We start from the raw sequence: 24,869 nt of genomic DNA, 5'->3' as shown, positions 1-24,869 counted from the left end.
TGTGCTGAGGCTGTGGCTCTCTGGGAAAAGGAGATGGGCTGTCCCTGCAAGCTGGGTTATTTCTCTGTAATGACTGGCAGTGGGCTCTCATCATAAAGGGCAGTGGCAGTGCATGACAGATCCTGTGCTGGTGCATGTCCTCCTTCCAGCTGCATCCTGTCACAGTTATGCCCTTGGGAGGAGTTTATAAAAATTAGCTGTTGTTCATGTGGCCTCCTCATGTTACTGGAGTTAAAGTCTCTTCCCTACAGAGAGCTCTGCTTTGCCTCTGTGCTCTGAGTTTTTACTCAGGTGGGGCACCAGGACTGTGGCACTTGTGAGGGCTCTGGCAGCAGCTCTGGGTGATTTATTTTGGAGTTGGGTTTGGCTGATAGAAAGCAGCAGACAGATTTCTTTCCTTGTTCTTTCCTCTCTGTCTTACTGAACAGGATGATATGACCATTGATTCTAAATACCTCATGAGGCTCCACTCTTGGGGAGTGTTGGCTCCATTGCTTTTTTGGTAGCCAGTCCTCCAGAAGACTGCAAAAATGGCAGGGAAACAGCATTAATGATTGAAATGTCCTCTACTGATCCCCTACTGCATAGCAGGAGCACGCTGGAACTGGGGTTTAGACCTTGGCCTTGACTGCCAATAGATGGAGTATTTGTAATGGAATATGGGGCTCCTCTCCTGCCTCACGCACCCTTGTGTGTGTGCTGTGTATTGGAACACTTTCCTAAATGCCATTTCTAACACTACTAATTAAATAATCAGCACTTAATGTTGGTGAGTAGACAGATCAGGGATTTGCCTCCTGTTGCACGTGAGTGCAGCTGAGCTCTGAAGGCAGAAGTGTACCAAGGTAGAATGGTGCAGGTTTCTGCTGCCAGGCTCTGTCTGGGGTGTGTTCTGTGTGCCCCTGGCCAGCTAGAGCACTGAGGAGCTGAGCTGGGGATGTTCTCTGTGCCCTGAGGGGCTGGCAGGGCTGAGCTGGGGATACTCTCTGCTCTCTGAGGGGCTGGCAGGGCTGAGCTGGGGATGTTCTCTGTGCCCTGAGGCGCTGGCAGGGCTGAGCTGGGGATACTCTCTGCTCTCTGAGGGGCTGGCAGGGCTGGGCTGGGGATACTCTCTGCTCTCTGAGGGGCTGACTGGGCTGAGCTGGGGATACTGTCTGTTCCCTGAGGGGCTGGCTGGGCTGAGCTGGGGATACTCTGCTCTCTGAGGGGCTGGCTGGGCTGAGCTGGGGATACTCTGCTCTCTGAGGGGCTGGCTGGGCTGAGCTGGGGATACTCTGCTCTCTGAGGGGCTGGCAGGGCTGAGCTGGGGATACTGTCTGTTCCCTGAGGGGCTGGCTGGGCTGAGCTGGGGATACTCTCTGTTCCCTGAGGGGCTGGCAGGGCTGAGCTGGGGATACTCTGCTCTCTGAGGGGCTGACTGGGCTGAGCTGGGGATACTCTCTGCTCTCTGAGGGGCTGGCAGGGCTGAGCTGGGGATACTCTCTGCTCTCTGAGGGGCTGGCAGGGCTGAGCTGGTGTCTCCCCCAGATGTCGACCCTACGCAGTGGCAGGAAGAAGCAGGCCGCCAGCCCCGATGGCCGCGCCTCCCCCATCGCCGAGGACGTTCGCTCCAGCGGCCGCAACTCGCCCAGCGCCGCCAGCACCTCCAGCAACGACAGCAAGGCCGAGCCCGTGAAAAAATCCACCAAGGTGAGGGTTCAGAAATGCACCTCTGGGCTCTGCTGGCCTGGGCTGCACAGCTGAGGCCCCTCAGCAGATCACAGGAGTCTGGGGAATCTGTGAGTCTCCCTGAGTGAGCCAGAGCTGCAGTGGGGCAGCTCAGAGCTGCTTTCAGCCTGGGAGGAGGGATGGGGTGACCAAACCACTCCATGGCCCCACATAACCTTTCTGCCCTCACTATAAAGTAATCCCTCCATTTCGGATGCAAATGCAAGCATTAAGCTTAGGGGAGTAATGCAGATCAGAAATGTTGTATTTAAGACAAGTAGACAGTTTTGGGGATTTTTTGTAAGTAGTGCTTAATCTTTGTTTACAAAGGAGTATGAGCATTTAGTAATTGAGTCTGCTTCTGCTACTGTTTTTCTGGAGGTGTATTTGCTTGATTGTTCAGAGCAAGCTGACAGTTGAGTCTGTTCAAATGAATTAAGTGCCTTTCCAAGAGACTTCTAAAGAAACAAAGCCACATGAAGCAGGGAAGGCTTACCATTAAGCAGTGTGAATTGAGAAGTAGCAAGTTAAAAATAAATATTACAAAAAAAAAGTCAAAATGAGTGTGGAGCAAATTTTCACTTTATAAAACTGAAAACTTGGCAGAATTTGAAGTTAGGTAATTATGTGATGCACAGAGCTTTTCCAGGCCATGGGAGAAGGTAGTAATCTCAGAATAGCTATTCACTGTTGGCCCTGTATTTGAGGGGATCTAAAAATACTCCTCTCAAAATATCAAGAGTAGAGCAAGACTTTCATGTAGCAGAAGGAGGCTTATCCTGTCTCCTGCAGAAATTCTGGCTCTGTCTTGCACCAGTGAATAACTGGTGTTGGTCCCTGTTAGAAGGGTAACCTGGGCCAGCTGATCTGCTCTGAGTTCCTGATGGACTTGGTCCTGCCCAGCTCTGTTTGGAATATCCCTTCATATGAGGAATGCTTTATGCACTTTGCCTTTTTCCTGCTCGTTTGATGTGTATTGGATTGCTCTACCATGACTCAACTCCTGAGTTCTGCTGCTCCTTCATTTGTGTTAAATAGGGTGGCCCTGGCCTACACTCAACTTACTTTTGCATGTGCACCACTGGTAACTGTTGTGTTCTGCTTCCTTTGTGGCAGAAGATAAAAGAAGAGGTATCTTCTCCTCTCAAGAACTCCAAGAGGCAGCGGGAAAAGGCAGCATCCGACACAGAAGAGCCTGACAGGTCCAATGCCAAAAAATCCAAAACTCAAGTGAGTCCCACTGAGGAGTATTTCCTCTTAGGAGAATGGTTTGAGGTGGGGAGGGGGTGCAAAGCTGGTAACAAACTGAAAACATTAAATCAGTTTAAACCACAGCAAATTGTAACTTAATCTGTGGCTGGAAGGCGACCAATGTTATAATGTGTTCCTTCTGCTGCAAACAGTGCAGTGATATGGGGTAAGTCCAGAAGTTGGATTTTTTCTTAGTTTTAATATTAATATCAACTATATAGGAGTACACTGGATTGCTCTCCACTCCTTTCCTCTATTTTTTTAAAGTAAAATTTGGGTTTTTGTCTTCTGTGACAAGTTGGAAGACCACCGCTGGAGTTATCACAAGGAAAATCTTTTCCATTGCTGGTCACCCTCATAGAGAAGTATTTTGCTGTGTTCAGCAGGACCCCTCCTGTATCCCAGTTTGTTCTGTTGCCCCTGGGAGCTGTGGAAGGATCCTGGTTCTGCTGTCTTTGCACTTCCCTTGGGTGTTTGTGTTCAGAGGGTACAGACAGGTGTGACAGACCCCGTGCTGTGGCACACCAGGAATGTCCTGCTGTGCTTTCCTGGCACAGTGGTGACTGGTGCTCTGCCCACAGGAGATCAGCAGGCCCAACTCCCCCTCGGAGGGCGAGGGCGAAGGCGAGAGCTCCGACAGCCGCAGCGTCAACGACGAGGGGAGCAGCGACCCCAAGGACATCGACCAGGACAACCGCAGCACGTCCCCCAGCATCCCCAGCCCGCAGGACAACGAGAGCGACTCGGACTCCTCGGCCCAGCAGCAAGTGCTGCAGGCGCAGCCGCAGGCGCTGCAGGCGCCGAGCGCCTCCGCCCCGGCCGCGGCTCCCACGCCGCCCGTGCCGCTGCCGGCGCCGCCGCCCGCGCCCAGCTCTGCCCCTGCGCCCGCGCAGGTGTCCCCGCCGGCGTCCCAGCCCTCGGGGCAGCCGCAGCCCCCCGCGGCCCCCGCCCCTCACTCGCACATCCAGCAGGGCCCCGCGCTGCACCCGCAGCGGCTGCCGTCCCCTCACCCTCCCCTGCAGCCCCTGAGCGTGTCCCAGGGCCAGCAGCCCCCCGCGGCCCCGGCGCAGCCCCCGCTGCACGGCCAGGCCCCCGCTGCCCCTCATAGCCTGCCGGCCCAGCCCCTGCTGCCCCACGCCGGGGCTGCCCAGCCCTTCTCCCTGCCCGCCCCCGCAGCTCAGTCTCAGGTGCCCCTCCAGACACAGGCCCCGTCCCACTCGCACTCGGGGCTGCAGGCGTCGCAGCCCGTGCTGCCCAGCAGCGCCTCGCTGCAGCCGGCGCAGCCTCCCCGCGAGCAGCCGCTGCCGCCAGCCCCCATGGCAATGCCTCACATCAAACCCCCCCCGACCACCCCCATCCCGCAGCTGCCCACTGCTCCGGCCCACAAGCACCCTCCCCATCTCTCGGGGCCGTCCCCGTTCTCCATGAACTCCAACTTGCCTCCGCCGCCCGCTCTGAAGCCTCTGAGCTCGCTCTCCACTCACCACCCTCCATCCGCACACCCTCCTCCCCTGCAGCTGATGCCTCAGAGCCAGCCCCTGCAGTCCTCGCAAGCCCAGCCTCCCGTTCTGACCCAGAGCCAGAGCCTGCCCCCTCCTGCCACGCACCCCCCCTCTGGACTCCATCAGGTTTCCTCCCAGCCCCCCTTTTCTCAGCACCCCTTTGTGCCCGGGGGTCCCCCTTCCATCACGCCTCCTTCGTGCCCCTCCACTTCCACGCCGCCCACCGTGCCTGGCATCCCTCTGCAGACCCCCATCTCCACGTCAGCAGCTTCTAGTGGGACAGTGCCCGTGGTGACAGCCTGCACGCTGCCGCCCATCCAGATCAAGGAGGAGGTCCCAGATGAGGCTGAGGAGCCCGAGAGCCCTCCACCTCCACCCCGGAGCCCCTCCCCAGAGCCCACGGTGGTGGATATCCCCAGTCACGCCAGCCAGTCAGCCAGGTATGGAGCTTTCAGTGCTCTGCTTTCCCTGGTTTTATACTCCACTGTCTGTCAACCAGTATGGTACAGTTAATTTTCTCTTTTGGCTTTCATTTGGTCTAAGCATAGAATGATATTTTTTAGTTTGGACATACAGCTCTCAAATCCCACAGTCTTGCACATCTCCCAGGACTGAGCTCTTTCTCTTGTGTTCCTTTCAGGTTCTATAAGCACCTGGACCGTGGCTACAATTCATGCTCCAGGGCAGACCTGTACTTCATGCCTCTGGCAGGATCTAAACTGGCCAAGAAGAGAGAAGAGGCCATTGAAAAGGCGAAAAGGGAAGCGGAGCAGAAAGCCAGGGAAGAGAGGGAAAGAGAAAAAGAAAAAGAGAAGGAAAGAGAGAGGGAGCGGGAGCGTGAGAGAGAAGCGGAAAGAGCTGCGGTAGGTCTGGTTCTGGCTGGGAGCTGGGGAAGGGAAGTGATGGCTGGATCTGACCTGGATGGTGACTGCAGGAGGCAGATCCCCAGGAGCACTTCAGTCCTGTCAGGGTTCTCTGAGCATGGAGCTGTGTGTATGGACTGAAATCCAGCCTGCTCTGAGCACCTCCCGACCTGCCTGGGGCTGTCTTCTCCTCAAAGGAAATGGAGAGTTTCTGCCCCCGGTCTGGTTCAGTGGAGAGCCAGAGCAGCTGGCAGAGCTAGGCCAGGTGTTGACATTTACCCTGCAGTAGGAGAGCACAGTGCAGATACAGCAAGTGCCTTTGTGTCCTTGCACTTCTGTGCAGGCACACGAGTGCTCTCCTGGAGAAGGGGCTGGAGGCAGAGGGGAGGTGTGTGTGTGTGTGTGTGTGGAGGTGTGCTGTGAGCCACGAGTGCTGACCTTTGCTTCTCTCCCGTGTTGTGCAGCAGAAGGTGTCCAGCTCTTCCCACGAGGGCCGTCTGGGCGAGTCCCAGCTCAGCGGGCCGGCGCACATGAGGCCTTCCTTCGAGCCGCCGCCCACCACCATCGCGGCCGTGCCGCCGTACATCGGGCCGGACACGCCGGCACTGCGGACGCTGAGCGAGTACGCGCGGCCCCACGTCATGTCCCCCACCAACCGCAACCACCCCTTCTTCGTGCCCCTGAACCCCACGGACCCGCTGCTGGCCTACCACATGCCCGGCCTGTACAACGTGGACCCCACCATCCGCGAGCGGGAGCTGCGCGAGCGCGAGATCCGCGAGCGCGAGATCCGCGAGCGGGAGCTGCGGGAGCGGATGAAGCCCGGCTTCGAGGTGAAGCCCCCGGAGCTGGACGCGCTGCACCCGGCCACCAACCCCATGGAGCATTTCGCCAGGCACGGGGCACTGACTATCCCACCCACAGCGGGGCCGCACCCCTTCGCCTCCTTCCACCCGGGCCTGAACCCCCTGGAGAGGGAGAGACTGGCGCTGGCGGGGCCGCAGCTGCGGCCGGAGATGAGCTACCCGGACAGGCTGGCGGCCGAGCGCATCCACGCCGAGCGCATGGCCTCACTCACCAACGACCCCCTGGCGCGGCTGCAGATGTTCAACGTCACCCCCCACCACCACCAGCACTCACACATACACTCACATCTACACCTACACCAGCAGGACCCCCTACACCAAGGTGAGCCCCGGGAGCTGGGCTCGGAACGGGCCCGCTCTGAGCCTGGAACTCAAATGGCAAAATCCCTGTTTTCGTGTCCATGTTGTGGTTCTGTGCTGTGGAAGGTTGTGGTAACTAAAATGCAGCTTTTGTAGGAGTGATGCAGGATCTTCACTGCAGTGATCTTCAGTCAGACTCTCACTGTGAAATGTTTGTTGGTTCCTTGTGGTTTGGTTGAAGTACTGCTGTCCTAGAGCAGAACCTTCCAATTCTAGTAATTAGTAGTCTCAGAATTAATCTGTGCCTTGCCCATTTCTGAAGCAAAATACATGGTTACTGCTGTAGAGGTCTGGAGTCCTAGAGATGAGGCACTGAGCAGAAGTTTTGACATTTTCTGGTGACAGACTGGAGAGGACATGGCAAGCCAGGCACCAGGTGCTGCAGCTGCCAAGTAAGATGGGGTGGAAAGTCACAGTATTTAAAATGCAGGCTTTGGTGTCCTGCTACTAATGCAGTGTTTGTGTAAGCAAATGCAGCATTCTTTGCCCTGGAGCAGTGTCCATGAAATGTGCTGGGATGCCCACTGTTGGAGTTGGAGGGAATGTGAGTGCTGTTGCAGGAGCCAGATTGTATAGCAAGGAAAGCAGCAGGGTGCTGTGAGATTCTTGAGGGCTGGGGAGTTGCAGGTAGGAGATGGCAGTGCTGGATATATCAGCATTCCTGAAGCTGCTGAGGCTGACTGCAGAAATCACAGATGGGCTCAGTTGCAGGCAGGTTTGCAAACCCCCTGAGAGCAGAGGAAATTTGACACAGGCCGTGTCTGTACAAGGATTCTGTCAGCAGGTGAGTCAGCCACTGAGCACCTCTGTGCAGGTAAGTCTGGATGCTCCCCAGGTGCTTGTTCTGGACAATGGCTTGTACATTGTCCCTCCCAGTCCAGAGAGAGGCTGGTGCACACACAGCCAAGTCAATTCACTGCCAAGTCCCTCTGTGTGTTTGGGAAGTAATTTGGCTTTGTGGTCTGCCAGGTTCGAACACAGTGAGGGGCTCTTGGGTGGTTCTTGCTCCAGGTGGCCCCACTGGTGCTCAAGGCTGTTACAACCCCTGTGTCTCCTTAGAATGGGCATGAACAGAGGGTACAATGACCCCACATTTTGTGCAGGAGCTGAGGGAAGTGTTCTGGCTCCGTGTTCCTTTCCCCAGCAGCTCTCTGCAGTCCCCAGGCACCTGATGGATGCTTTCTCTCCTTCTCTCCCAGGCTCAGCAGGACCTGTTCATCCACTGGTGGATCCTTTAGCAGCTGGACCCCACCTGGCACGTTTTCCCTACCCACCTGGGACCATCCCCAACCCATTGCTAGGGCAGCCACCTCACGAGCATGAAATGCTCCGACATCCAGTCTTTGGTGAGAGCATTTTATGGTCCTGTGCAGGGGTTGGCTTTGATCTGAAATGTCATCTGTTCCTGTGGGCTTCAGCATTTCTCAGTGGGGGGAGTTGAGCTGTGGCTTTGGATGCTTGTGGGGGTTTGTTGGGATGAACAAGAAGCAAACCAGAGTGTCCCTGTCCCCCAGGAACTCCGTACCCCCGGGATCTGCCTGGTGCCATTCCACCCCCCATGTCAGCAGCCCACCAGCTGCAGGCCATGCACGCGCAGTCCGCAGAGCTGCAGAGACTGGCCATGGAGCAGCAGTGGTTGCACGGGCACCCTCACATGCACGGCGGGCACCTACCCAGTCAGGAAGATTATTACAGGTGAGACTGCAGTGAAGGCTTTGGGGACATGGCAATTCCATCATATTTCTCCACATTCTTTTTTCCTCTGAATTTTGCCCCTCTTGCTGTGGTACCGAGACCTGGTTTGGGCAGGAGGGAAGTGAGGTCCAAATTTCCAGCACAAGATAGGAGTAGTTGAGTCTCCTAATGCAGAATCCCCTCTGGTTGGGGTTTTTGTGGGGATATTCAGTGCAGTTGCTGCTTCCACATCTCTTTGTCTTCCTTGGGAGCAGCAGAGGGTGGGCAGGGCTTTGTGGAGGACAACAGGGGAGGAATTCAGGAAATCCTAAGGCATGGCTGAGGCAGTGGGGAATTGTAGTGTGTGACTAGCAGGGGTCCAGCAGTGCTCCTGCCACAGCCTGCAGCCTTTGCCAGGGCAGAGCAGTCTCCTGTGTCTGACACCTCCTTTGTTGTGTTAAAATGAGTTTTCTTTCTCTTTGCAGTCGACTGAAAAAAGAAGGTGACAAACAGTTGTAATAAATTATTTATTTGTAACGCTGGCTATGGAAACCCCAGTCCTTGGGAAGGAGTGGAACATTTTTACATACAAGAAGAGCTACAAAAGGAAAAGAATATCTTATAAAGATTTCTTTATATATTTAAAACAGAAGCAACCACCCAACAAGTAGAGACTTATCAGCATAGTGTTCATTTGTAGAGAAGATTTCTCAAGACTGGTGTGGGTCTCCCTGCATGAAAACGTATTCAGAAGCCTATTGGAAATACAGGACTGTGTGGAATATTCAGAGAACTTCCTGCAATCTTGGTTTTTTTTTTTCCTTTTCTTTTCTTACTAGTTTGTTTTCAGTAGGTGCTAGAATCAGGTTCACAACACAAGTCACTGTGCGTGAAGGGACACTCAATGCATCTATAGGTAATTAAAAAAAAACAAGGATTGCAAGTAGGTGACATAACAAACTCTGAATCCAAGTGCTATAATAATAAAAAATCTACTTTTATTTTAATACATTGTAGGAAATCTTCATAATTTTAAAGAGAGCTCAGTTCTGCAGCATGGCTTTTTAAGTCTGTAAATAACTTTTTTTGGGTAGAGGGGAGAAACAAAACAAAACAAACTCCAGAAACGTTTATCTTGATTTTCAGTAACATCACAAATTGTGAATTCCTACCTGGTATTGACAGAATACAGAGTTGATTTTTTAATAAAATATATATATATATAATTATCCCTTTAATTAAAGGGAATGATGGGTATCAATAATTTCAAATGGGTAAAAGCTTGAAATTTGGTTTGATATCAACAATAAGCATTAAAGGGATTTGCAGGGATAATGTTGCAAATGACTGTTTCTGTTCTTGGATTTTTGGTTGGTTTGGTTGTTTGGGGGTTTTTGTTTGTGTTCCATCTCTCTGTTCTGCAGCTGATTTTGTTGATTTGGGTTTCTCAGCAGCTCAGATGTCCCTTGGACCCCGCTGGCCCTTTTGATGGCACCTTCAACGGTTCATTTTCAGTGTGGCCATAAAACACTTCTTTCCTGTGACCTTTTGAAACTTCATCTAGCTCCATTGGGTTTAAACTTTGGGCAGAAAGTTCAGATAAATAATCTGTTCCAAAAATCTCTTTTTAAAGATGTTCCATGGCTCAGACTAGTGCAGCCACAGTTCTGTATGCATGTTCATACTTTGGGAGGATGTGCTTCTTCTGGCCTCCTGTTTGATAAGTTCTTAAGAAAATAATTTGGCGTTCATTAAGTTGTGTTGCAAAAACAAGTCTATTTCTATTTGACTGTTTTAAGTTTGGGTTTTTATAAGCAAAAACTGTTTTAATTGCCCCCAGTGTTTGTCCCCCAGGGACTGACTGCTCTGGCATGAGCAGGACCCATGGACAGTGACATTTAGTGCCTCCCAGCCCCTCAGTCCCTGCAGGGTAACTCCTGCTGGCTGCTTCCCACCAGCACGGGGAGAGCAGAGGAATTAATTCACAGTGAGCATTAATGGAGACAGCTCTGCTTGCAAAGCAGATTTTTATCCTTTTGTTCCCCAGTTTTGCTAGAGTTTTTCTTTGCTGGAGCAGAGGGTGACGCGACCAATGGACATCTGAACCTGCTGGTCATTTTTTCCTGCTGGTGCACAACTCCCCCCATTCTCTCTCTCCACTCCTGAGTGCTCTCTCTGCTGTTGTAGCCTGTTCAGTGTGATGGTTGTGTCCTAGGACTGTACTGAGCCACTCTGATGAAGTTGTAGTTAATCTGCTGCAGGCACAGTGCTCGTCCACCTGCTGCTCAGCCCAGAGCTGCTGGCAGACAGTTCACCAGTTAAAAATGTTCTAGGCCCACTAAGGCGAGGGTAGAGGGGAGAGTGGGGGGTTTTTCAGCAGATTTTCTCTTTTCCTGTACTTCACTGCAGATGTGTCAGTGCTGAAGCCCTGCTGTGGTGTTGAGTCACTCCTGCTGTGTTTAACTCTGGGTGAAGGTGTTGGCAGGGGTTGTGTTTCTGAGGTGAGGAACCACGAGGTCAGTCCAGAATCCAGGGAGGTGAAGTCCTGGTCCGTGGGTGTGGGCAGGGATGGGGTGAGAAGTTTCCTTATGGAACAGGGATGATTTGTGCTCACGGCTGAGCAGCCAGGAGGATGGGCCTGCTCAGCAGAGAGTGCCTCAGTTTGCTTTAGAGGTCTCATCAGGCACTTTTCAGTTCAATCTCTCCCCTCCTTTTGTTTTACTTTGTGGAATTGGGGAGTTTGGGAGAGTTCAGCCACTTCAGCCGTTTCTCCTGACCCTTCTCTTGCTGTTTTTTAGCCATAGTTCTTCAGAAAAATGAAAAGCTAATTCCCTCCAGTGGTCTTCTCTGTTAGTCTTTATTTTTCAGCTGAAGTTGCAGTCTGTGCTAAAGCTGTTCATTTTTTTTTTTTTTTTCCCCAAAGAGCATTCTAATAATTTATGGGAGCTTTTTTGTTCACATCATTCAGCAAATAAGCACTGAAATTATTTTATCCCGGTGATTAACTACAACTTTACCTGCAGTGGCTTCTGAAGCCATCTTGGTGTTCGATGCCATGTTAAAAAACAACCCAGACCTTTTGATTTTCTTTCAAGAAATCTCTCTTACTTTTTCCTCTGTTCTGAAAGTTTATTTTTAAATTTTGCTTTAGTGTTTTTGAAACGTCTCTCTTGTTCTATGTCGTCATGGTTGAGCTTGTTTCACTGCACCGTTAAAGCAGAGTGTACATTCTGACTGCTACATTTATATATATCTTGAAGCTTAATGTATATATGAGTAGTTTGCCATGGGATAACACAGTGTAAACAGAGTAGAAACCCAGAAATCGTGACTTCTGTGTTCTCTCCATTTGAGTATTTTGTAATTTTTTTGAAATATTTGTGGACATAAATAAAACCAAGCTACACTACAGCAGCCAGGTTTTGCCTGCAAGTGAAATGTGTCTCTTGATTGTTGTTGGGTGGGAGAGGAGCTGCTTTCACCTGGGATAATGTGGGGTGCTGGCATGGCCAGCTTGTCTGGTTCAACCCTGTCTGTTCTTGGCTTTATTTCTTCCCTCTTTGAGATAATTTTGCTTTTAATACACTGTACACACCGTGTCCAGTTCCAGTTCTGTGTCTTTGAGTCACATTGCTGCTCTGCTGCTCAATTTTCAGTATAATACACTCTGTATACCCCAGTACCTGCATATTTGGGAATTGTTTTTCCTGAGGGATGTTACTTGTGCCAGTTGAACACAACTGATCCAGAGCTGGCAAGAGAAGCCTTCCAGAGGGGTAATTGCAGAGAGGGAGATGCACAGTAACTCAGTTTGCTCATTGTCTTCTGAAAAGCTGAAATTTGCTTTCAAATTCCATCAAGTAATGTTTGTGTTCCCTGCGGTGGCTCCCCCAGGGAGAATGTGACTGGTGAGTGCTCCGGAGTTTTTGAGGATCAGCGTCTCCAAAACTCGGGGACGTGTTGGGATGGCACAGAGCAAATGTTTGCTCAGGAGGGAGGTGGGAAGGTTCCTTTGTGCTCTGGTTCTGCTGTGTGATTATTGTCTATCAAAGAAACAGATGCTTTGACTCCAGTTCAGGGAAATTATTGCTCTGAGCACACTGAGGAGTGTCCTGTTGTTGGAGGGAGCTCGGGGCAGGCAGACAGGGCTTCATGACAAATGGCATCAGAGGCTGCTCTATTTATACCCCGTGGCATTTTATGAGGGGAAGGTCAGCTCTTGTCGGCTGGAAATAGCTTCTGAAAGTGCTTTTTCCGAGCCTGTGCTATTTATTTTGACATTTTGTTTTAAATTCCTTGTGCTCAATGTAGGACTCGAGTGGGCTCAGGCTGCCCTGTCCTGCTTAACAGGTTCGAAGTTTCCAGGCATAAAATGATGAATTCCACGGGGACGGGGAAGAGGACTTTTACCTCTGGATAAATTGAACAATGCAGTTACTGAATTGTGGTTCTGTGCTAATGGGGTGCCGTGGCAGGGTGGGAGCTGGAAGCTTTGTCACCTGCACGTAGCAGAGTTCCTGTGAGGCCGTGTCAGCTCCAATACATGGTGGGATTTGATCCCGCTCGGGATTCCATGGGATTGCATAGAATGGGGTGGGCTGGAGGGGATCTAGAGACCATCTCCTTCCAACCCGTGCCATGGGCAGGGGGCTTGCTTTCCCCACCTGGATTAGTTCAGGAATTTAACGAGGGGATGAGGGGAAAGGCAGGTGGTGTGAGGGGCTCCAGTGCCTGACAAGCAAAGGCGGGAAAGCCAAAGTCCGTGTTCTTTGAGGGAGTCCTGCAGCCGTTTAGGACGAGAGGAGAAAAGGCGGGAGAGGAAGGATTTCTCAGGTGGTGTGAGGGATTTCTCAGGTGTTCTGAGGGTTTTTCAGGTGTTGTGAGGCATTCCAGTGCCAGGCAACGAGGAAAGGCCACTCAGGTGGTGTTTAGTGATTTTGGCACTTTTGAAGCCCCGAAGCCGCTTTGGGGGAGCCGAGGGGGCGCTGAGGGAAGGGCGGGGCCAGCGCTGAGGGGGGGCGGGGTCACAGCTGAGGAGAGGGCGGGGTCACAGCTGAGGGGAGGGCGGGGTCACAGCTGAGGGAAGGGCGGGGTCACAGCTGAGGGAAGGGCGGGGTCACAGCTGAGGAGAGGGCAGGGCCAGCTCTGAGGGGTGGGCGGGGTCACAGCTGAGGGGGCGGGGCCAGCTCTGAGGGGAGGGTGGGGTCACAGCTGAGGGGAGGGCGGGGTCACAGCTGAGGGGAGGGCGGGGTCACAGATGAGGAGAGGGCAGGGCCAGCTCTGAGGGGTGGGCGGGGTCACAGCTGAGGGGGCGGGGCCAGCTCTGAGGGGAGGGTGGGGTCACAGCTGAGGGGAGGGCGGGGTCACAGCTGAGGAGAGGGCAGGGCCAGCTCTGAGGGGAGGGTGGGGTTCTGCGGGCGAAGCAGCACGTGAGGGATTCCAGAAGGTTCTGGAAGAGCTGAGGAAAGGCCTCATGTGAGATCGCTTTACTGCTGTGCCAGGTAAAGATGTCAGGGGGGTGGTGGAGCGATCTGGGGGCAGCCAGAGAGAGCCTTGAGGCTCCGTGTCCCTCAGTGCTCCTCCATCCCATCTCCCCGCTGTGTCTCTGTGCCCCCAGGCCGGCCCAGACCCTCTCCCAGGGCGTTTTTGTCCTCTGTCCGTGTGGCTGCGCAGGTGCTTGTCCCTCTGTCCCTGCACAAAATCCCAGCTGTTTCCCATCCCTTGTGCTCCAAGGGACAGGTGAAGCTGAAACACCCTGCTGGGTCTGTGTTGGGTCTGGCCTTCAGGTGGTTTCTCACCCTCAGGGTTTAGAAGCAGCATTTGAAGGAGGAAAGAGCCTTTGGGGGCTCCCTGAATGTCTAAGCCAGCCTTTGCAATCTGCTGTGCTGCTCGTGTCCCACTTTAATTAAAGCTGATTTTTCTCGTGGTGTTGACTTTGCAAAACCAAACTGGAGCAAAAGATAAAAGCAACATAATGCAAACCACAGATCCCATGTGGACAATTTAGCCAGGTTATTTTTTGTTCTTTGCAAATGCTGATCTCTGTAGAAGTGGTAACTTGGCCCCTGCAAATTCAGCTACTCTTTCCCCCTTTCTCCCTAGAGGACTATCCAGTGAAGGAATCTGGCAGAAAATACCTATCTGCATGAACTCTTAGAGGTTTTTACAAAACTGAATTTTAGAATTGTCACCTGTGGCATCTGAATATTGGTGCAGAGCAGGTTTCTGACACAACATGAGCATGTCTTCTTTGGGCCTCTCAAATTAATCTTCACAATAAATATTGATCATGTCCATTTTCTGGTCAGATGAGTCATGGGAAGGGCTCGGGAAAAGACACCATGAAAGAGAGCATTTAATGAGTGGAGGACATGTGGCAGGTAGGAGTCACATCCAGGACAGGGTTTTGATTGTTGTTTTACACATTTCAGGCTTTGAAAGTCGTAGTATGTAAATTTTAGAACATTATATCAAGCTCAGCTTCATGGTAAGCACAAATAACTTTGCTGTTTATTAATATTAATGCAGTAGTGTGCTTTCCCAAGCACCAAGGCACCCTTGGGTAGCTCAGGGGTGCAGCTGTCAAAGATGTGGGAAGATTGAAGTGGTTGATCCTGTTGCCTATTCTTTTACTCTGGATGACTTTGTTGTGTCTTCCCTGTTTCTGAATCCTGCTGCAATTCCATTTCACCATTTGTTAGCTCTTTAAATATTTGTCCTGTGTCCTTACCTGTGGCAATGTCAGCAGGAAGGAACGTTCTCTGCAGATGTGCTGCTTGTGAGGCTGAGCTCCCTGCCCAGGGAACTCTGCTTGGGAGAGAAATTACAGATAAATTGATGGGCTGGCCTTGGGAAACAGCTCGGTATGATGTCAGGGACTTGTATTGCACTTTGCCTGGGGTCCTGGTTCTGCTGGAACAGACCATCAGTCAAATCTGGAGGATGGAGATTTCTCTGGCCTTGCAGCTTGTTGGAATGAACCACAGTTACAAAGTCTGGGCAGTTACAAGGAACTTCTGCTTTTGCCCTGGTAACGTGGATGAACTGGAGCTTTCAAAACATCCTTGGTGGGATTTTCCTTCCTCTGAGTTGGATTGTTTTAGTGTCATCCACCTGTCACTTCTGTCCTTCTCTCTAGTTCATTCCTTCACAGCTTAATGCTCTTTATGGAGTGGCAAATAAAATAGGCATCAGTAGCAGTGTTTCAAATAAAATGCACATCAGCAGCAGTGTTTTAAATAAAATGCACATCAGCAGCAGTGTTTGAAGAAGTGCCAGAGAACACTCAGGAGTAAAGGAACACACTGTGATGTCACCACTCTGCTTTCACATTTCTCTGCGGCAGATTGTTTGATTCCAAACTACAACATTCAGTGGATTGCAGAAACAAATTCTCCCTTTTCCTTTTATGTTATTTAAGCTCCTTGGCTTTGCTGATTTCTTCTGGAGACAGTACCCGGGGCCAGAAGCTGTTGGGAGGTGTTGTGACAGAAATGCCTTCATCTAAATGTAAATGTTGCTGCCCTGCCTCGGGCTGCCTTTGAGAGGCTTTTTTCTGTGGGGAGCAGCTACAAAGTAATGGTCCCAATCAATTTATTCATGTCAATAAAAGGTCTTTTATATGCTTATTTGAAATATATTGTTCTGGGCTGATAGGACCGTGTTTGTTTTTCAAGCAGGTGTGTCAGGTGGAGTGAGAAATCGGGAGGTAAAGGAGAAGGAAGAGCAACCGTGTAGGTCTGGTTGGGATGAGTTATAATTTGGGGTCTTGAGGGTGGGAAGAACGAAGGTGCCTCAATAGAAGGACCCAAGGAAATAGGACAGAGCTCCTGGTGCTCCTCCCTGAGCCTGGGACAGGCTCAGATTGCCTTGGGGAATAAAGGAGTTGAACAAAGTCCCTGAGACAAATAGAGATTTTCTGAGTCACCCGAGTGCACAAACAGCAGCTTGTACATCTTGGACTAAGTCAGCTTGATACTCTCTAACCCCACCCCTCCTGTCTGCTGAAAAGGGAAAGCAGGTGAGGGGGGGCCACACCAAACTGCAAAACACAACTTTTTTTTACATATTTTGCATTCCACATTAAAGTGTGAATACTGCGTGTGCATCACCTGCCAGCACCACCCATGAATGGGGCTTTATGTACCTATATTTAATTTCCTTTTGACTTGAGCTTCAGTTTGGGGTAACCTGAGTGTGTTCTGGCAGCCAGACGCTAATGGGCCCGGGCAGGTGTTGATGGCAATTCAAACTGCTCTGCCCGTGGAGCTCGGTTGTGTAATCCTGACTGCAACTCCAGGCTTTTTTTTCTCTCCAGTAGCAGTTTGGCATTCGTGACAAATTACTTAATGGCCCATTGAGGGATAAATCTGTCCCACGGGGCTGGGCGATGCCTCTGCCAATCTGTCCAGGTGCAGTTCGGTTCTGCACCACTCCAGGGCTGCTGCTGCTGTACCTTGGCTCCCCTGTGTACAGAACCGAGGGAAAGCTTTTTACTGGCTCTAAATTACAGTTTTGTTCTTTCAAAAGAGCTTAAAATAAATGGATGTCCACTGTTTATGCAATAGAGGTGGAAGAGAACTTAGTAAAGGGTTCTGAGAGCCTTGAATCCTAATGGCTCCAGGATTTGTAATTGCAGTGCCATAACTTCAATGTGATTTGAACCTTGGCTGCCAGGGTTATTTACACCTTCTGTTCTGTCCTGTAGTTCTGTGCTGTGCATCTGGGCCCTGGTGCTGTGGAGCCTGCAGGAGGCAGTGAGAGAATGCTGGAGCCTCTCCAGAGCTGTTCCCTGCTGCTCCTGAACCGTGCCCCAGCACTGCTCTGGAGTGACCCATCATGAGCAGTTGCAGCCCCACCGTTGGGTTCAGCTGGATTTACTGGAGAGAGGGAGAGCAACACACAGCATCCCCCCTGCAGGTGAGATCTGTGTGACAAAGCTGGTTTGTGCCAGGTCACACTCCTGCTCTCTGGGACACCACAGAGGAGCAGCTGAGCCTGTGCTGTGACATTTGTAAAACAAAGCTCTGGGCTCCTCCTTCTTCCATTATTGCTTGTTCTGTCCAAGCCTCTGTAATGGATCAGGTCTCTCTCTCACAAAGACATCTTTTATTGGCTGAGGAATGTTAAACAGGCTCTGTCCTCAGAGCCCTGGTATGGGATTCCTCCTTTTTAATAGCAGTCTAACACCCTGCCAGCACAGTGCCTGCACACTGCCCAGTGGGTTTTTGCCCATGCCAAACCCAGCCCTGGGCACTGCAGAGCAGACACTCCGCGTCTGGCTGGGCCCCCATGGCTTGTCTGGTTGATTTTTATTTACAAGAGTGCAAATAAGTAAACATGAGCTATTGGCTGATGGTCCTGGCATTCATTCCTGTGCTCAGCTGGGCTGCAGGGCCTTGGCAAAGCTGCTTTTAGGAGGCCTCTGGTTACTGAGTGCTGGCCCTGGCTAGGGACAGTCCATGTCCACCCTGGGGGCGAGGGGTGGGAGGGGAAGGACTGTGAGTGACAGGGGACATGGTCCCCAGGGATTGAGTAGGCTTGAGCTGAACAGCTGTCCTGACAGCAGCTCTTAGTGTGATTGGAGAGTGGCCAGTGACCATGGCACTGACCGTGGCAGTGACCATAGCACTGACCTCAGCACTGACCGTGGCACTGACCATAGTGCATTTAGGGACTCCCTCCTGGAGGCCGGGGCTGTCCCTGTGCCCGTGAGGCCCCAGGTGCCATCGCAGGATTTGCCACGGGATGGCAGCAGACTCTCGTGAAAGAGGAATTCAACCCTCGAGCAGCTGTGTCCTGCCTGGGAACTCACAGGAAGCAGAGGCTTCCTCAGACAGGGAAGTTTGGGATCCTCACAGTGGGGGGAGAGCCCAGTGGGATCGGGGCACCTGCTCCCACACAGCGCTGCAGGGCTGCTGCTTTCCTTGGGCTTCTTTTGGTTTGCAAATACAGATTCCTGTGCCAGAGCTTCCCACCCGCTTCCTCCTCTTTCCCCCTCTGGGTGGGCACCTTTTGGCTTTACCTGGCCGTGCAGAGTGGTCCCAATTCTGTTTTACTTCGCTTGCTCCACGTTGGGGACTGGGAGAACATTTGAAGGGAGCTGCTCTGTGTGTGTGTGTGTGCACATTTCTATCCCGGGGGAATTCGGGCTGGGGATTCTTGTTGTGGCTGCTGGCAGCTGTATGGCCGCGTGTGACAGCACTGCTGTGTGTGACAGTACTGCTGTGTGTGACAGCACTGTTCTGTGTGTGACAGCACTGCTATGTGTGTGACAGCACTGTTCTGTGTGTGACAGCACTGCTGTGTGTGTGACAGCACTGCTGTGTGTGTGACAGCACTGCTGTGTGTGACAGCACTGCTGTGTGTGACAGCACTGCTGTGTGTGTGACAGTACTGCTCTGTGACAGCACTGCTCTGTGGGACAGCATTGCTCTGTGGCACACCACTGCTGTGTGTGTGACAGCACTGCTATGTGTGACAGCACTGCTGTGTGTGTAACAGCACTGCTGTGTGTGTGACAGCACTGTTCTGTGTGTGACAGCACTGCTATGTGTGACAGCACTGTTCTGTGTGTGACAGCACTGCTGTGTGTGTGACAGCACTGTTCTGTGTGTGACAGCACTGCTGTGTGTGACAGCACTGCTGTGTGTGTGACAGCACTGCTGTGTGTGACAGCACTGTTCTGTGTGTGACAGCACTGCTGTGTGTGACAGCACTGCTGTGTGTGACAGCACTGCTGTGTGTGTGACAGCACTGTTCTGTGTGTGACAGCCCTGCTGTGTGTGTGACAGCACTGCTGTGTGTGTGACAGCCCTGCTGTGTGTGTGACAGCACTGCTGTGTGTGTGACAGCACTGTTCTGTGTGTGACAGCACTGCTGTGTGTGTGACAGCACTGCTGTGTGTGACAGCACTGCTGTGTGTGTGACAGCACTGCTGTGTGTGTGACAGCACTGTTCTGTGTGTGACAGCCCTGCTGTGTGTGTGACAGCACTGCTGTGTGTGTGACAGCATTGCTGTGTGTGACAGCACTGCTGTGTGTGTGACAGCACTGCTGTGTGTGACAGCACTGTTCTGTGTGTGACAGCACTGCTGTGTGTGACAGCACTGCTGTGTGTGTGACAGCCCTGCTGTGTGTGTGACAGCACTGCTGTGTGTGTGACAGCACTGCTGTGTGTGTGACAGCACTGCTGTGTGTGACAGCACTGCTGTGTGTGACAGCACTGTTCTGTGTGTGACAGCACTGCTCCGTGTGTGACAGCACTGTTCCGTGTGTAACAGCACTGCTCTGTGTGTGACAGCACTGTTCTGTGTGTGACAGCACTGCTGTGTGTGTGACAGCACTGCTCCGTGTGTGACAGCACTGCTGTGTGTGACAGCACTGTTCTGTGTGTGACAGCACTGCTGTGTGTGTGACAGCACTGCTGTTTGTGTGACAGCACTGCTGTATGTGACAGCACTGCTGTGTGTGTAACAGCACTGCTGTGTGTGACAGCACTGCTGTGTGTGTGACAGCACTGCTGTGTGTGACAGCACTGCTGTTTGTGTGACAGCCCTGCTGTGTGTGACAGCACTGCTGTGTGTGACAGCACTGCTGTTTGTGTGGCAGCACTGCTGTTTGTGTGGCAGCACTGCTGTGTGTGACAGCACTGTTCTGTGTGTGACAGCACTGCTCTGTGTGTGACAGCACTGCTGTGTGTGACAGCACTGCTGTGTGTGTGACAGCACTGCTGTGTGTGACAGCACTGCTGTGTGTGACAGCACTGCTCTGTGTCTGACAGCACTGCTGTGTGTGTGACAGCACTGCTGTGTGTAACAGCACTGCTGTTTGTGTGACAGCACTGCTGTGTGTGACAGCACTGTTCTGTGTGTGACAGCACTGCTGTGTGTGACAGCACTGCTGTGTGTGTGACAGCACTGCTGTGTGTGACAGCACTGCTGTTTGTGTGACAGCACTGCTGTGTGTGTGACAGCACTGCTGTGTGTGACAGCACTCCTCTTGCTGCCCCGTCCCTCCCTCCCTCCGAGCAGTGCCTGGGCTGCCTTCTATGGACACATGGATATAAACACAAGGCAGCTGCACTGCGACTGTTTGTTTGTTTGAGGTGGCCTCCACTTTTGAACTTGAAAAATACACAAGCCAAGCCATAATATTTAATAAAACCACCCCAGCTATCGGCAGCTCCGTTTTTCCACACCACCCAGCAGCTGAGAGGTGGCACAGGCAGTTTTCTTGTGGGTTTCTTGGCTTCCTTGGCAGGCTGTGCCTGCCCCTGAGAGGGGAGGTGCCAGGTTGGCTGTCAGTGCCGTTCCTGGAGGTGACATTTATCAGGCAGACGTGCTGAAGTGATCAATGGCCTTGTCAGACAGTGTTGGGCTCTGCTGCATTGCAAGAGCAGGATGGGAGAGTTCAGAGAGGGGCGTGGGGGCTTTGTGCTGCTCCAGAGCTGCTCCAACAGGGGCTGCACTGCCCCAAACACATCATCATTGTGGCACTGTGGGGACCTGACATGGTCACCAACACAGGAACCTCCCCGCGAGATATTTCAGTCCCAGTCCCAGCCTGGATCTTGGCACAGCAAAGATCATTCCGAATCACCAGCTCCTCTGTGCTCAGCAGCTTTGGGTGGCAGCTCAGCCCGGTTTCCTGGCTGTGTGTGTTGGTAAAGTCTGTGGTGACTGAATGAATCTCAGCCAGGCTGAAATCAGTCCAGAGCCCAAATCAAAGTGCCTGAACACTGCACAGGTGGATGTGGGATGGGGCAGCACTGCTGAGAGAGACTCCAGTGGCTTTCATGTTGTCCCCCCAGCCAGGTGTTAAAGCTCCAGAGCCCCTGCCTGAATTGCCACCAGCTTCTATATATAGCTTTTTCTGGTTAAATTGCATTTATTGCCCTGGAAATGAGCCTACTTTAATACCCTCTTCATGTATCTATATATAAAAACATCTAGGGAATGGCCTCCTCTGAGCTGCCTTGCCTGTATTGGCACATAGGGATGGCCAAGCTATTCTTGTCTTCTTTAATGGCTGAGAAATGGCTGCTGTTAATTCCTTGCAATGCCTCAGTTCACTGGGTGAAGTGCAGCTCTCTGTTCACTTGTCTGAGCTCTCCTGTACTGTAAATACTTTTCTCAGTACGAAAGTCCTTTCTGCAGTTCCTGATGTCCCTGGTCCAATGGCAATATTGATTTCTTATATGCAGTGAACAAGATTTACTGCTGATTTTCTGGAGACATTTCCTTGGACTGCACTCCATCATTCTTGCTTCCAGAACTGCCCTTTCATTTAACTTTTCCTGCCAGGCCCCCAACCACTTTTTAGCTCCCCCTTCTACGTTCACAGCTTCACCTCATCTCCACTTTGCTTCAAAGACACAAAAAAGAGAACTAACCATGAATTGCCCCAAAAAGGAAACCCAAAGTCTGCAATTTCAGCTGGGTAAACTTCTAGCCAGTTTGAAAGGCAGAGAGATGACTTTAAGATTAGCAGGGTTCAACCTGAGCCAGTAATCAGTGTTTGGAATCAGACCAGAGGGAGGGAAGAGGAACAATTCCCCTCAGGTCTCTTCCTTTGTATTGCTTTTTCCATGTCAATATATGGGCTTGGCCAGTCTGTTGTTATCCTGTGCTTCCAGTGAAATGCAGGAATAATTCTGCTGATACCTGGACTTGTGGGTAAAATCCATCAGTTCAATGCTGTGGTCTCTGGGCAGTGCCTGTGGACACGGAATGCTGCCTGTGGATGGCAGAGCACAGCCCTGCTGTGCCTGGATCTGTGTGCACACAGCCTCTGGGGAGGCACTCGGGCTAATTAGCAGCGGCTGGGGAGGCAGCTCACTTGTCAGGGTGGGGGTGCAATAAATAAAATATTAGCAAGAGTAGGTGGGTGAGCCCAGAGATGCAAACAGGGCTGTGCAGAAGGGATTTTTAGAAAGAAATGCTGTGGGGAGCCCACAGTGAAGGCAAGGCTGTCAGAAATGCACACAATAATCCATTTGCTGCCTGCCCCACTGGAATGCCTGGGATTATGCAGTCCTGGACTTCTGGGAAATCAATCCCATGCACATGACTGTGCTTCTCTTTTCCCAATAGCAGGGAAGGATTTCAGCACATGGTGGGGAAGAGACGTGAGGAGCTTCCCTAACTGGCCTATGTTCCAGCATTCGTTCCATTCATTAAATGAGCCCTTTAAAGCCACTGGTGGAGGCAGTGGATGCTTCAGTGCACAGTGTGTTTTTATGAGGGGGTTTATCTGCCACTGCTGGCTCAGCCTTTCTCAGTGCTTCAGCTCCTCTGCTGCACACCTGAGAGTGGTATGAAGTTTGCACTAAGGGTTGTTAAATGCTCCGAAATCTTCAGTGGAAAAGATTCCGAGGCAGCTTAACATGATTTTGGGAAGCCATGGTGAAAAGAGTTTGCTCTTATGTCTAAAGGAGAGATGTGTTGGATTTTAGCCTGATTACCAACAGCTTAGAGAAAGATGAAGCAAATTTGAGAGGCTTTGGCCTAAAAAACCAAAACCCCTCTGTGCTTAAAAAGGGGGTTTGACCTATTATGTCTTTTTCCCAGATGTGTAAAACATGGAGCACCCAGAAGGGCAACTGCTCCCAGGGTAGGACAAGGTCAGACAAGTCCTTCTAGGGCAAAAGAGCAGTTAAAAAATCATTTTGGTGCTTAACAGGGAGGCAGTGAAGCGACTAAAAAGCGGGTGTGATATGTTGAGATAATCTAATATAAGAAAGGACCCTGGAGGCAGAAGAAGCCATGGTTAAAACCAGCAGCAGCCACTGGAAAAGCTTATCAGGAGCAGCAGGAAGTTAGAATAATCAATCCTGAAAGGAACACGGTTCTTTACTGCAGCAGGTAGAGCTGTGAAATATTTCACATCTTGGTAATGTGACCTGGATTATCCAGAGTCCAGCAGCTGGGTAAGACTTCACCAGAAACAAAAAAAAAACCAACAAACCCAAACCAAAATAATATTTTAAAAAGCCAAAAAAAGGAAAAAAACAACCCTGACTCATTAAGAGTCATGTGCTACTTTTCACAAGAGGTCTCTGAACCCAAATGCTGGAAGGAAAGATACATTCTAGAGCTCTGCTGGTTAACTGAAATGTTTTCATGTGTCCTGTTAAAAGCCAACCCCGCTGACTCCTGAACTGAGAATCTGAAGCAGAGCATATCAAAAAAGGTGTGATTTGCAGCTAGAATTCACTTAGAGCTCCTGAAGATTTGTGACTTGGGATTGCAAAGATTTGGGTTAACCTTGCCCTCCTTCCACCAGTGCCCAGTTGGGTGCCTGGATTCCTCTCTGGGTGCTGAGGGCTCTGTGCTGGGCTGGAAATGTTTCCAGCAGCTCAGGCAGGTGAGCACAGCCCTTGTTCCTTTGCACGGGTCTCAGCCGTGTATGCAGGTGACAATATAAATATTTATGTGAGCACGGCCAAACAGTTAAAGATTTGTGACTTTCTGTGTTCACAAACATAAACACAGAGAGGAGACATCAGAAAACTTCCTGAGTGAAGGAGCAGGAGGCAGAGGAGGGAGGGAGGATCTGACTGTGCAGTGCAGGGGTGAGGGAAACTGTTCCGAGAAGAGAAGAGAAGAGAGAAGAGAGAAGAGAAGAGAAGAGAAGAGAAGAGAAGAGAAGAGAAGAGAAGAGAAGAGAAGAGAAGAGAAGAGAAGAGAAGAGAAGAGAAGAGAAGAGAAGAGAAGAGAAGAGAAGAGAAGAGAAGAGAAGAGAAGAGAAGAGAAGAGAAGAGAAGAGAAGAGAAGAGAAGAGAAGAGCCCTCAGCTCTGGATTCCTGGGAGCAGGGAGTGCTGGCAGCTTTGAGCCGGGCTCTGACGGTGGCATGACGGAAATGGGACAGAAGTTCAGCATTACCCCTGGTGAGCACGGGATAATGAGGGCACAGACAGCCAGGGCCGGGCTCATTAGCCATTCTGCTGCCCAATTAGGCTGGGAGCTAATTGCTCATTAATGAGAACATACCTGCTGAGGCAGCTGGGCTTCCCTGGACTCGCGGCTGGAGCCGCAGCAGACGCTGGGGGGAACAGAGGCGAGGATTGAAGCCAGGGCAGTGGAAAAGCTCATCTGCTGCTGAGGGAGGCTGTGCTGCTGTGCCGCCCCTCCCCGGGGACAGCACTTGGATTGCTGGCACCGCTGCTGCCTCCGAGGCACTGTCAATTAGCCCCCAGTCCTCCAGGCTTCCTCTGCCTGCCATCCTGCAGCCTGACAGCCGTGGCTGAGGCTTGAGAGGCTGGGAGTTTGAAGGCAGAGGGTGATTCTGAGCTGTGCCTCTCTCCTGAGCATCCTCTGCAGGGCAGCCAGAGCCTCCCAAGGGGAGGGAGGTGGTGATCTGAGCCTGCAGCCACAGCCAAGGGTCAGCAGTGGGATGGTGGAGGCAGCAAACTCCATTGATGCAGGCAAATCCAGCTCTGCAGGACCTGGGCTGTGTCAGCATCTCCTGGAAAAGGGGAGCTGGAAACAGAAATGTGCTTGAGGCCACACCTTGGCTGTCCTGTGACATAAACGTGGTTTGTTTATCAGTGAAAGCTCAGGAACTGTTGAGAATGACCTTTTGTGTATGTCCCAAGTTATCCACAGCACAGGTGAGTCTGTCAGGCACTGTGTGCACACTTGTGT

The 24,869-nt window shown here is 51.6% G+C and overlaps 1 protein-coding gene across 6 annotated transcripts in view; it reads left to right on the top strand.

The window, feature by feature from the left end:
* The window catches only part of RERE (arginine-glutamic acid dipeptide repeats), a 174,561-nt gene extending 162,924 nt beyond the window's left edge, over positions 1-11,637 (top strand). For 3 of the 6 annotated variants that reach the window (XM_056508144.1, XM_056508143.1, XM_056508147.1), the window contains 8 exons: positions 1,528-1,689; positions 2,824-2,937; positions 3,540-4,900; positions 5,101-5,323; positions 5,788-6,511; positions 7,749-7,895; positions 8,064-8,244; positions 8,709-11,637. In XM_056508144.1, the coding sequence (XP_056364119.1) occupies positions 1,528-1,689; positions 2,824-2,937; positions 3,540-4,900; positions 5,101-5,323; positions 5,788-6,511; positions 7,749-7,895; positions 8,064-8,244; positions 8,709-8,742 (2,946 nt within the window). In that variant the 3' untranslated portion in view covers positions 8,743-11,637. The remainder of the gene's footprint in view (positions 1-1,527; positions 1,690-2,823; positions 2,938-3,539; positions 4,901-5,100; positions 5,324-5,787; positions 6,512-7,748; positions 7,896-8,063; positions 8,245-8,708) is intronic. The other 3 variants (XM_056508146.1, XM_056508148.1, XM_056508145.1) reach the window with 2 other exon arrangements.
* Positions 11,638-24,869: the final 13,232 nt, after the last annotated feature.

The sequence above is a fragment of the Oenanthe melanoleuca genome, chromosome 21 (genome assembly GCF_029582105.1).
Source record: "Oenanthe melanoleuca isolate GR-GAL-2019-014 chromosome 21, OMel1.0, whole genome shotgun sequence".
Lineage (NCBI taxonomy): Eukaryota > Metazoa > Chordata > Aves > Passeriformes > Muscicapidae > Oenanthe > Oenanthe melanoleuca.
This window is presented reverse-complemented; position numbering and strand designations above follow the sequence as displayed.